The sequence below is a fragment of the Chiloscyllium plagiosum genome, chromosome 45 (assembly GCF_004010195.1).
Source record: "Chiloscyllium plagiosum isolate BGI_BamShark_2017 chromosome 45, ASM401019v2, whole genome shotgun sequence".
Lineage (NCBI taxonomy): Eukaryota > Metazoa > Chordata > Chondrichthyes > Orectolobiformes > Hemiscylliidae > Chiloscyllium > Chiloscyllium plagiosum.
In genome coordinates this window covers 4651280-4664766 of record NC_057754.1, presented here as the reverse complement: position 1 = coordinate 4664766, position 13487 = coordinate 4651280, and the positions used below count along the sequence as shown (strand labels likewise).

Sequence of the window (13487 nt, the reverse complement as noted above, 5' to 3'; positions counted from 1 at the left end):
GGAAACGTAAACACATAAAAAGTGGGCCATACTACCAGTGCTTCACCGGAGGCTCACTGATGATGTTTCGTCACCATACTAGGTGACGTCTGAAAACGAACCTTCTAGCTCAGTGAGCAAACTTACATCCAAAACAATTTTAATTACATGATTCAATCCTGCAATCAGCAGTGAAGTATAGCATGATGCCCATAAACTATAAATTTCAGACAACCCTCGCAATTAGATTTTCTCTTCCAGTTTAATAAAAGCAGTTTACACCAAATGTGAGAACCATCAACAAAAGTATAAAGCATATAAGTTCTATCATTTAAAAATTACTAACAGTGATGCTGTTTTAAGTAGTTACTAAAAACCATTGTGCTATTGCAGTGCTGATGATTTTAGCATGCAAGAGTCAGCTCTCCAGCAGCATTTATGATGCAAATCGGCCAACCTATCAAAAAGCTGAAGTGACCTACATTAGACCTGGCACCAGAATAACCTCAGAGACAAGTGACCAGCAGATGACTGGTGACTGATCTCTGCTTTTAAAAAACATAAAATTAAAGTGAAGAGGTAGTTATAGCTGTATACTCGCAATACTTGGACTACATGGAGCCACAATGCAATAAACAAATCTTATGAAAGATGGAGAGACAGATGATTTGTCCCCAACCTTCACTAAAAGGAAAAGGAAGCATTGCACCTCTGCTCAACAAAATTCCTTGTAGCATCTGGTGAACCAATTGAAATCTTAACTTTGATGGAGCTGAATATGTTGTCAGCATAAACAGTTTTTAAAATAAAAGAAATGCATGGAGATTGATTGCCAGACCCCAAAGACAGGAAAGACTCAGAATTTATTGGGGGAATCAAAACAAAAAAAAATCATGAATAGCAAGCAACTTACACCCCTTACTCTCTCAGTAAGTTACTCTCCAAACCCTCATATTCAACAAATGTCCCCTCTTTCTCCCTCTCCAAGCTGTATGGCATTAAAGATGATATTAACAAAGTTTCAGCAAGCACCAGTTATTGCAACATCCTAGTATCTGGTTGAGAAGTTATTAAAATCCAGTTTGGAGATCTCTCTCTCGTCTGAGAATTGGGCTTTGTCAATCCGAGACATTGGGCTGCCCACAGATTTCAGCCAGTTCATCCTGCAACAAAAAAGAACAGAAAACCATGTTTAAATTCTGCCATAGAGTCCGGAAAGGCAAATTGATAGAGATCAGTGGATAACCAGTGTTGGCGTTTGGTATCACTGTCCTTGTACCGATGACACTGTGGACATGCTCAGTGCCAAAAATTATGAATACCCTGGATAAAACATTTCGTGCTTTTACTGAAGCAAACTTTGCTTTTTGAGATTCTGAGGTTTATAATTGCACATAAAGTCATGTATTGGTTTTTTTGGGTCTCCTTGAGCCACAAAATATTCCTCAGGCGAAAGGTCAACAGACAACTATCTGCTTCCAAGACATATGTCACTTAATAGCCAGTTCCCAGGTTTGCCAATGGCTTAGGGTGAATTTCCTGACAATTCTACCCAACCCGCAAGTGAAAGAGCTCTGCACTTTGGCTACAAATTGGCTAGTACCATTATAAACTAAGCTAAAGACAGATTACAGGCTTCCTGTTGAAAATTAAATCAATTGGAGCAGCAAATTGATGCGTCCCACTAATCATCCAACTTCTTCCAAAGATCTGACAATACAGAACTGAGAGACAACTGAATTTTTTTTGCAATGGGCCAGTTCTTTCAGTGGCATGATCCAGACTAGGCACCTTCTGTTCAGATTCAGATAAAATGAACTGTCAAACACACTAAATTTAACTGTAAGAGGCAAAAAGAATAGAATATCAAAAGGTAAATTAGTTTAGTACCAAAAACCCATTGGTAGCCTATATATAGTTCAATTGTTGCTAGGCAATGATCTTCTTTAAAGATTTAGTGGGAAAATGTATCACTCAAGGAACAGAGAAACTGAAGGTTCAACATTTGATCCCAGTTGAATTAGATGAGCTCATCTACACCAGCAGTTGAAGAAACCAAAATTGGCTTCAGTTTTGAGTTGGACAAAGGGAGGACTGCAGATGCTGGAGATCAGAGTCGAGAGTGTGTTGCTGGAAAAGCATAGCAGGTCAGGCAGCGTCTGAGGATGTTTTGAGTTGTTCAGAGGAGGTCAGCTAGTATTCTGTTTTCTGATTTCTAAACAGTGATGCCTGTGAGAAATTGCATGTGTGCTGACTTTAAATGAAGACAGGAGTGGGCTTGGGTGTGTTTCCATCTATGATTGAGACAATGCAGCAAAGGTTCGCCAGACTGATTTCAGTGTTGGCAGGTTGGACCCACGAGGAGAGAGGAGGTTGATTGGAACAGGTGTCCACTGGAGATTAGAAGAATGAAAAGGGATCTGATTGAAATGTATAAAATTCTGACAGACTGGATGTAAAGATACATTTTTCACTTGACCAGGAATGTATAAACTGTTGGTCCTTTGCCTCTTTGGTTAAAAGAAGTATCAGCTTAAAAAAAAGGTGAAGTCTTCCATTAAAATAGCAAAGGAGCACTATATATGTATTGTAATGATTTGTACTGTTTAATAGAGGCTTCAGTGGGCACTTTGCCACAGGGCAAATACAATGCCTGCTGGAATTACAAGTCAGTTATGGTTAGGACTGTCACACACAGATTGGACAGAGCATGTTCTGGGCATAAAACACTGTTGCCCAACGAAAGTGTCAGAGTTTATACAGCACGGAAACAGACTCTTCAGTCCAACTCGCCATGCCAACCAGGTATCCTAAATTAATCTAGTCCCATTTGCCAGTATTTGGCCCATATCCCTCTAAACCCTTCCTATTCATGTACACATCCACATGCCTTTTAAATGTTGTAGTTGTACCTGCCTCCACCACTTCCTCCAGCAGTTCATTCCAGACACACATCACCCTCTGCGTGGAAAACTTGTCCCTTAATTCCCCTTCAAATTTTCCCCTTTTTTGAGTAACAATCTGGCCAAGACCAATGACTGACTGGCTTGTTGGAGAGCAAGGCTGAAATCATTCATCACCCCACAGACATGATCTCAAAGGGAAGGCCATGCAGAAGGAGGGCGGCATGGTGGCTCAGTGGTTAGCACTGGTGCCTCACAGCGCCAGGGACCCGGGCTGATTCCAGCTTCAGGGGACTGTCTGTATGGAGTTTACACAACCTCCCAATGTCTGCGTGGGGTTTCCTCTGGGTGTTCTGGCTTCCTCCCAAAGATGTGCAGGTCAGGTAAATTGGTCATGCTAAATTGTCCATAATGTTACGTGCATTAGTCAGAGGGAAATGGGTCTGGGTGGGCTCCTCTTCGGAGGGTCGGTGTGGACCAGTTAGGTCAAATGGCCTGTTCCCACACTGTAGGGAACCTAATCTAATCAAATACTTTGGAGACCACAGAGCAGGATCAGATGTTTGGTCTCTAAAATTTGGCTCCCTTTATGGTTGGGTATCAATCCGGACCTTTTCAAAAGGTAGCAATTTGTTAACCTTTATCTTTTATTGGATGTTCTTGGTGGGCAAGTACACTATTTACCGTTTTCTATTTACCTCTCCCACGTAAGAGAAAAATGCATAGCGGCATTTCATAAGTGCATTTTAACAAATGCCAAAGTAAATGTATCTCTTGGAATTGAGTTACATATGACTGAATTTACACAATGATCATGATTCATTGGATGTTATTGAAGAATCTGTATTGGATGGATATTTTAATCCTCCCATTATATGGATAGTAAGGATCAATTTTACCATCAAAATGCACCGTGCTGTCAGCCCTCAACTCATAAGTATTATTCTCAACTTGCAGTTCAGTTAGCATTGCTTTTGCAGCACCTTGGTACTTCACTGTTGTCTGGTAGACCACATACTGATGCCTTAATGTTTGAATGGTCCTGCAGATTCACACTTGCAATGTTACATCAAATTGAGCTAAGGGTTTCTCTTGAATAATTGTATCGAATCCTGGGCTATTTATTACATGTTGCTGAACAAAGGTAGATCATTTTACAGGTCATTTAGCTTTTAGCAATTTCCAGACTGGTTGTGGATTTTAGCAACAGTTAGATGAACTGAAGAAATTATTTACTGATTTTACAATAATGAAGGGAGAGCAGAGCCTATAATTTAATTGAATTCCTTTCAGGGATTCAACATATCACTACTGAAAAGAGTTTTTGTAAACAATATGCTTTCATTTTCTCTAAAAATGCTCATACAAAACAATGTCACAATTGCAAAGAAAGCATCAGAATGGAACATGTTACAGTCAATCTTTCGACTGTCAGCGCGAGGGTTAACCTACTGTATAGCAGAATTGAAGCATTGGATTACAAATTCTTTCGTAATGAAGTGAGTATCATGATGATCAAAACCTGAACTATTATCCACAAAAGGTGACAACTCAAATTATGGCTCCTACTGCTTCAAACATCAATATCCTTATGTTGAATTAAACAACAAAAGATTTCCAGAGATTTACAAAGCTTTTATTGTACATCTATGTCATAATGCAAATATCAGTTTCCACCTTTCACTTCTGCATCCTTTTCCTGTCAAGCAGCCAACACTCAAATGGGGGTAGAAGATAGCTGTTTTTTCCAAGCACCAAGTCACCCATTTCATCAAATAAAATAACAAATTACAAACACTACATACCGGGGAAGTGCAGCAACAATAAAAGGGAAAGATAGGGAATAAGAGAGGGGCTATATCAAATTGGAGTTGGAGGGTGCAAAAACTCAGCTGTATTTAAAAAAACATTAGATCACCTGTACCAAGAACTTTGCTCTTAAATATTTTCTAATCACCTGTTCAGGGGGTGTTATTCCATACCTTTAAAACAAGTGGGACTTGAACCTAGATCTCCTGACACAGAGGTAGGGATACTACCATGGGGCCACAAAAGCTCTTACAAACACAGATGTTTTGTCTTCCTGTTCAGAGATGTTATTACACACCGCTGGATGGTATCCTTACTGCCATAAAATCACCCATGTTACAAATTAAAATAACAATTAGCAAGCACTACCCATCAGATGGATTTCTGGAGATATTTCAATTTACATGAATATCTTTGATTTTAAGTTTTTTGCTTAGTATATAATAAAGATAATATTACCATGGAAGAAACAAAGGACAGCAGTTCAGGCAGCATCCGAGGAGTAGGAGAATCGACATTTCAGGTACAAGCCCTTCATCAGCCCTGCATTCCTGATGAAGGGTTTATGCCTGAAACATCAATTCTCCTGCTCCTTGGATGCTGTCTGACCTGCTGTGCTTTTCCAGCACCACACTCTCAACTCTGATCTCCAGCATCTGCAGTCCTCACTTTCTACGTGGAAGAAAGAAAGCCTTGCATTTATATCGCACTTTACACAACCAGAAGACATCTCAAAGAGTTTTACAACCAATGAAGTAGTTTTTATAGTCTAGTCATCATTGTAATGTAGGAAACATCAAAATTTTAAGGCATTGCTCTCCAAGGCACATCCTCCAATTAAATTAAATGCATTAGATGAAATATTACTTCAAAGTTCAACTGAGCATACCCAATAGTAAGCTTGTCCACAATACAATAATTCTAGTTTCTTTTAGGCACTTTTATAGCCACTCAATTAAACTTACAGGAAGTACGATTTATATTTAATGTACATCAATGGAGTTACTACAAATCATCAACTTCATTCAGAGCATAAAGTACAGATGTACAGCAGCATCAGAGTACATTTTACTAGCTCTGGAGTGTTGTCGAAAATAGCATTGCTATGAATTCTGTTTCTGCAATAGGTATTCCCTTGGCTTCAGCACCATTAGTCTTTACGATTAGCTGATCTTGCATCACATATAATCAGAAGTTGATCTTTACTGTCTTATGCCTAGCTTTATGACATAATGACTCAACTCCACAATTAAGGCTCCAATCTGTTGGCAATCGGAAGTACGGTCAGGTGAGCCAGCCTTTCAAACTCATCCTGGCCCTTGCCTCCCTGCGACCCACAGCATTTTGAGAAGCAAAAGAGAAAGGCCAAACTTCTGGCTCTTTGGTCTCCTGAGGTGTATGTCTTGACCAGTGGTCTTCAAAACCCAAAGGTTGTCAGGCTTTGATACACTGCCAGCTTCTGGTGAACCGGGGGCTATTATTGAGGTGTGCAATAGGTCAACAAGCTCGCCGAAGCCAGGCAGTCAGCTCTTAAGTTGAGATAACAAAAACAAAGAACTGTGGATGCTGGAAATGCAAAACCAAAACAGAAACATTCTGAAGAAGAGCCACTGGACCGGAAATGCTGGTTCTGCTTTCTCTCCACCGATTTGACTGGACATGCTGAGTTTCTCTAGCAATTTCTGTTTCAGCTCTTACGTTGATTGGCATTTGACTGATTGAGCTTTCCTGGTGGGTCAGGGGTTTGGCAATTTATTTGACACCTAACATATTCCCTCCCCAAGCTTCGCCTGAGAAAGTGTGCATTGTAGATTGTAATCCCAAACACAGTTCACCATCCTAGAGAGTTAGACTGATGAACACTCATTGCAAACCAACAGGCTAATTTGTTTTATAGATCATGAGAATAAATTCAGTAATTCACAGCAAATTTTATACTACTTTATAACGCCCCATTAAAATGAAATAAAGCGCACCACGCTATCCTTGTTAGTGGGCTACGTATGGCATTGATTTATTGTCCAACGTCATTGTGGCCAAGTCCCTTCATTAAAGAACCCACACTCTGGGAATTGACAAGTTGAACTAGTATCAAAACCAGCCACCCTGCTCCTAGGATTGGTATCCAATGATGGTTAACCTCAGAAACCTTTATAATGCTGAAATGCTTAGTGCACGGATTTAAGAAACTGCCTATGAGTCTCGCTGATATGGTATGCAGATAACACTCTCTCAGGATTTAAGTGGATCCAATTTCTTCTGTATTGAGTTTTCATCCGCATCCCCAAATGCTTCAAAATGTGAATTTTAAATCTTGGGAGCAGAACTTAACAACATTTAAAAGAACTGATTTAAAATCCTTTCGACTACCCTGATACAGATATAGCACCAGGTATAGCAATTCATTATAAACAACTTAAAGGCTGTCATATGGATTTGAAACCAGAAATTTCAAAAACCAGAGGTTAGCAGAACAACAAACATTGAAATGGAGGACAGGTCACAAGTCTTAGCAAAACAGTCCAATGTTAGCCTTCAAAGCTGACAAACGGTACTCCTGGGTGATGGAAAAATGTAACAGAATGGAACAACATTGTGAACATGAATTAAATGCCAAACAACCTGCTTCCTGATGCTTCTTGAAGAGTCAGTGAACATTTTCGGTGGCATGTGCAATTTTAATGGCAGTCACGATTAGCTTATGGCAAATACCAGAAGCGTAACAAGGTCACAGACACCATACCAATTCTAAACAATCACAGCCGCTCACCAACTCCCAATACAAGTTCAAAGCCAAGACACTAATCAGAAGATGTTGAGGAGAACAGGTAAAAGCCCAACAGACAGAAGTCTTATTTCCTGCATGTGAAGGAGAAAAATTCAACAGACAGAAAGCATGAAACTAAATCAGCTCAATTATTCACACACAATGTAGCTTAGACCCACAGGAGATGGGTCTACATAAATAGATAAACTTGCAATTACTTCCTTCAGTTTGTCAGAAACTTGACCTGAATTCGTTTATTTTTATTCATTCTCAGGATTTGGGCATCGCTGGCTAGGTCAACATTTATTGCCCATTCCTAACTGTTAAGAATCAACCGCATTGCTGTGGGTCTGCAGTCACAAGTAGGCAAGACTGGGTAAAGATAGTAGTTTCTTCTCTTAAAGGACCTTAGTGAACCAGACAGGTTTTACCTGACAATTAACAACAGTTTCATGGTCATTATTAAACTCTAAATTCCAGATTTTTATTGAATTCAAATTTCACCATTTGCCATATTGGGATTTGAATCCAAGTCCCCAGATACAGTTTTTCATTATGTACCTTCCTCATTGTGCAGCATATGAAACGGCAGGACAGTGAGAGCCTCTTTTCAAAAGTTGCACGTATTGTTCAGGGCTTGTTACTGATTTACGCAGACATTTTTGTTTCCCAGCCCTAATCGCTTTGTAACATGATCTGGATCTTTGAATGTGTAACTCTTGACCAAGAAATCAGCCCACATGACAGTTTTAGTAGAACTCATCCTTCAATTCCACTAACTGTGTACATTTATAACCTGACCTCATTCACACATCTTTCCCCAATGAATTTGCAAGTTCATGCTCAATATATTTATAAAAATAGCATACCTGCCCTAGTTTATTGTAACAGAAAGGACAAATCTTCAAGTATCCAAATGAACAGCACAAAATATAGCAATGTCTAAAATACAGGTTTGCTAATTTTGTACTTTAATCTAATTGAAGTAATTAATCTTGATTAAGTGCATTAATTTATTTTAGAGGCTTTAGCTTATTGGATACTCTTAAGGGGCATACTTTAAATAGCTACTTGTAATATTAGACAATGAGCTAATCACTGATGCTTCAATATTTATCTAAGTAACTGATATTTTAATGCCTGATTGTCTAGGCCATTTATTTTAATACCCGATTATCTATGGCATTGTTACCTTAATATCCAATTTATTCTATTACAGATGCTTTAATACCTTGTTAACTCTATTACTGATGCTTTAATACCCAATTATCCATACCATTGATAGTTCAATACTTGATGCCTAAGTGTCTGATGGGTTGACGTAACTGCCACCTTTGCCATACTTTAATCCTAAACAAACATCCTGCACCCAGATCTTTGTTAATGCTACTCTGCAAGCTGCAGAGCTCATTCTTTCTTTTGATTTGGGTGAAAATAATCACTCAGAAAGAGAACACAGGGAAGATCAGGTGGGCAGATTGTGCAACAAAAAAGAAGTCTGGATTTTTTTCTTCATTAATTAAAACAAATGGTTAAACAGGCATGCTCCATTAAAAACTGCCATTTTTGCTCCATATATCCCACTCACATAGTTATGGGATGACAAGGCACATTGGTAATGTCACCAGACTAATAATCTAGACCCCCAGTTAATGTTCTGGTCACATAGGTTCAAATCCTACCTCGGCAGATGGTGAAATTTGAAGTCAATTTAAAAAAAACAAACTGGCAGAAAAAGCTGACCTGGTCATCATTGTCGATTGTTGCAAATACCCATTTTTAAGAAAGGAATTCTGCTATCATGTGACTCCAGATCTATTGCAATGTGGTTGTTTCTTAGCTGCCCATTAGGGACAGGCAATAAATACTGGCTCAGCCAGTTGTACCACCATCCCATGAATGAATTTAAAGAAAATTCAAAAAGAAAAAATGGTCCAGTCTTTAGCAGACACATGAGAGATACAGATTTCACAACTGGCAGCAAAATGACAATATGACCCTGAAAAAAGCTAACTTAGGTCTACCAATTTCTGTAGTGTGGATTTAGAACATAGAACAGTACAGCACAGAACAGGCCCTTCAGCCCACGATGTTGTGCCAACCATTGATCCTCATGTAAGGTAAATCTAATGTAAGAACCCTAACATTTCTGTGACCATATGCATGTCCAGCAGTCTCTTAAATATCCCCAATGACCTCGCTTCCACAACTGCTGCTGGCAATGCATTCCATGCTCTCTGCGTAAAGAACCCGCCTCTGACATCCCCCCTATATTTTCCGCCAAACAGCTTAAAACTATGACCCCTCGTGTTAACAATTTCTGCCCTGGGAAAAAGTCTCTGGCTATCAACTCTATCTATGCCTCTCATTATCTTGTACATCTCAGTTAGGTCCTCTCTCTTCTTTCTTTTTTCCAATGAAAAAAGTCCGAGCTCAGTCAACCTCTCTTTGTAAGATAAGCCCTCCATTCCAGGCAGCATCCTGTTAAACCTCCTCTGAACCCTCTCCAAAGCATCCACGTCTTTCCTAGAACTGGACACAGTATTCCAAGTGCGGTCTAACCAAAGTTTTATAGAACTGCATCACGATCTCACGGCTCTTAAACTCAATCCCCCTGTTAATGAGCGCCAAAACACCATATGCTTTCTTAACAACCCTGTCCACTTGGATGGCAATTTTAAGGGATCTGTGTACCTGCACACCAAGATCCCGCTGTTCCTCCACACTGCCAAGATCCTGTACTCAAATTTCAAGTTTGACCTTCCAAAATGCATCACTTCGCATTTATCCAGGTTGAACTCCATCTCCCACCACTCAGCCCATCTCTGCATCCTGTCAACATCACGCTGCAGCCTACAACAGTCCTCTGTATTGTCAATGACACCTCCAACCTTTGTGTCGTTTGCAAACTTGCTGACGCATACTTCAATCTCCTCATCCAAGTCATTAATAAAAATTACAAAGAATAGAGGTCCAAGAACAGAGCCCTGTGGAACACCACTCACCACTGACTTCCAGGCAGAATACTTTCCTTCCACTAACACTCGCTGCCTTCTGTCGACCAACCAATTCTGTATACAGACAGCTAAATTTCTCTGTATCCCATTCCTCCTGACCTTCTGAACGAGCCTACCATGGGGAACCTTATCAAATGCTTTGCTGAAGTCCATATACACCACATCCACCACTCGACCCTCATCCACTTGTCTAGTAGCATCCTCAAAGAACTCAATAAGATTTGTGAGGCATGATCTGCCCCTCACAAAGCTGTGCTGACTGCATTTAATCAAGCCATGCTTTTCCAGATGGTCAAAAATCCTATCCCTCAGAATCCTTTCTAACACCTTGCAGACGACAGACATGAGATTGACTGTCTGTAATTGTCGGGGATTTCCCTATTTCCTTTCTTGAAGAGAGGAATTACATTTGACTCCCTCCAGTCCTCAGGTACGACTCCAGTGGAGAGCGAGGATGCAAAGATCTTCGCAAGCGGCGAAGCAATCACATTTCTCGCTTCTCAAAGCAGCCGATGACAAATCTGGTCTGGCCCTGGCGACTTGTCAATCTTAATGTTTGTCAAAATTCAGCACATCAGCTTCCTCAATCTCTATCCATTCCAGCATGCTTACCTGCATCTCAATGGTTTCATTCACTACAAGGTCCTTTTCTTTAGTAAAGACAGAAGCGAAAAACTCATTTAGGGCTTCCCCTACCTCCTCAGACTCTATACACAAGTTCCCTATACTATCCCTGATCGGCCCTACTCTTTCTTTGATCATTCTCTTATTCCTCACATACGTGTAAAATACTTTTAGATTCTCCCTAATCCTTCCTGCCAAGCCTTTTTTGTGCCCCGTCCTGGCTCTCCTCAGACCATTTTTGAGCTCCTTCTTCGCCTGCCTATAATCCTCTAGAGCTGAGCAAGACCCTTGCTTCCTCCACCTTACATAAGCTGCCTTCGTTCTTTTGACGAGAAGCTCCACCGCTCTCGTCATCCAAGGTTCCTTTATCTTACCCCTTCTTGCCTGTCTCAGAGGAACACATTTATGCATCACTCGCAACAACTGTTCCTTAAACAGTCTCCACATGTCCACAGTGCCCTTTCCATGGAACAATTGCTCCCATTCCATGCTTCCCAACTCACGTCTGATAGCATCATAGTTTCCTTTTCCCCTATTAAATATCCTCCCATTGTGCCTGCTTCTCTCCTTCTCCATAGCTATGTAGAATGTGAAACAGTTGTGGTCACTATCATCAAATGCTCTCCCACCGCAAGATCTGACACCTGCCCCAGCTCATTGCCGAGCACCAAATCCAAAATGGCTTCTCCCCTCGTCGGCCTGTCAACATACTGAGTTAGGAAACCCTCCTGAACACACCTTTCAAAACAGCTCCTTCCAAACTATCTGCTCGAAGGAGGTTCCAATCAATATTGGGAAAGTTAAAGTCACCCATTACAACAACCCTACTACATTCACACTTTTCCAAAATCTGCCGACCTATGCTTTCTTCAATCTTCCTGCTGCTATTGGGGGGCCTGTGGTAAACTCCTAATGAGGTGACTGCTCCCTTACTGTTCCTAATTTCCACCCATACTGACTCAGTAGGCAGACCCTCCTCAACAATGGTAACTTCTGCAGTTGTGATACCCTCTCTGATTAGCAGTGCTACACCCCCTCCTCTTTTTCCCCCCTCCCTATTTTTAAATGTTCTAAACCCTGGAACATCCAGCAACCAATCCTGCCCCTGAGAAACCCACGTCTTTGTTGTGGCCACAACATCATAGTACCAGGTACTGATTCTGCTCTAAGCTCATCACTTTTATTCCTGATACTCCTTGCATTAAAGCAAACACACTTTAACCGATCCCTTCGTTCTTTCCCAGGAAATTCCTTCCCACTGGCTGCGCTACCTCTTGCTATTGCCTCATCTCCATCAACTCTCACCACCAGTATATAGCTCAGGTTCCCACCCCCCTGCCATACTAGTTTAAACCCTTCTGAACCACTCGAGCAAACCTGCCACCCAGGACATTGTTCCCCTTCCAGTTCAGGTGCAACCCGTCCTTCATGTACAGGTCCCACCTTCCCCAGAAGGCATCCCAATTATCTACATATTTGAAGCCCTCCCTCCTACACCAGCTACGCAGCCACGTTTCTCCTTTATTTATGCTAGTGTGATTCTCACACCAACTCTAAGGCATTCCCAAATGTCCATAAATGGTAATGATATCAAACAAGCTAAACTGTCAATCATACTGAATCATTCTGACTGACAGCAAACCAGGGAATAAAATGCAAATTCTTCATTTGTAAAAACAAAGAAATGTACAGGACTAGATTGTATCATCAAACTTTAAAATAATTATACTGTTGGAATTTATATACTACCAACATAACATAGCAGTTTTGCTTTTTGGATCAGAGGGTGTTCAATATTAAGATTTAGTACGTTGTTAAAACCTAGTTACACATCACTCAATAGGTGTAACATTTTTGGGTTTCTGTACAGTATTATAGGATAAAAGGGTATGTTCAAGTGCTGTTGGATGATTGCTGTTAGAGGGGACTTCAACAAGGCACCATATGGGGGTGCATGGGATCACTGATGGCAACTTCTAGACTTTCACATTTTAATTACAATGTGTAAATTCGAGAGGTTGCTGTCAATTTGAAAGTTGTAATGACAATAAACACTGACACACTCTCTCAGAATTGCAAAGGACCCACTCTGTACTACATCCTCAGGAGAATTCATACTCTCAACAAACAGTATTTCAATTCCATCTCAAACATCAAAAACTGTAAGTACAACACTTTTATCTACCCACCTCCATAACCAGCGCACCTCAAACATTCCAGAAGATTTCCCTGGCCACGGAAACACCATTAGCCATGCGGCTGATGCAGCTACCACCACGACGCTGATTGATGATGTCACTTCTGCCCCCATCACGGCCACTCCCACAGCCACTTCCGGCCCTCACATCATCGCCGATGCCACACGCTCAGTGACTTCCGCCACCCCTA

The 13487-nt window shown here is 40.8% G+C and overlaps 1 protein-coding gene across 5 annotated transcripts in view; it reads right to left on the bottom strand.

The window, feature by feature from the left end:
- Window positions 1-235: 235 nt before the first annotated feature.
- The window catches only part of LOC122543853 (acylphosphatase-2-like), a 65267-nt gene continuing 52015 nt past the window's right edge, over window positions 236-13487 (bottom strand). For all 5 annotated transcript variants that reach the window (XM_043682683.1, XM_043682685.1, XM_043682684.1 and 2 more), the window contains exon 5: window positions 236-1142. In XM_043682683.1, coding sequence (XP_043538618.1) covers window positions 1028-1142 — 115 coding nt within the window. In that variant the 3' untranslated portion in view covers window positions 236-1027. The remainder of the gene's footprint in view (window positions 1143-13487) is intronic.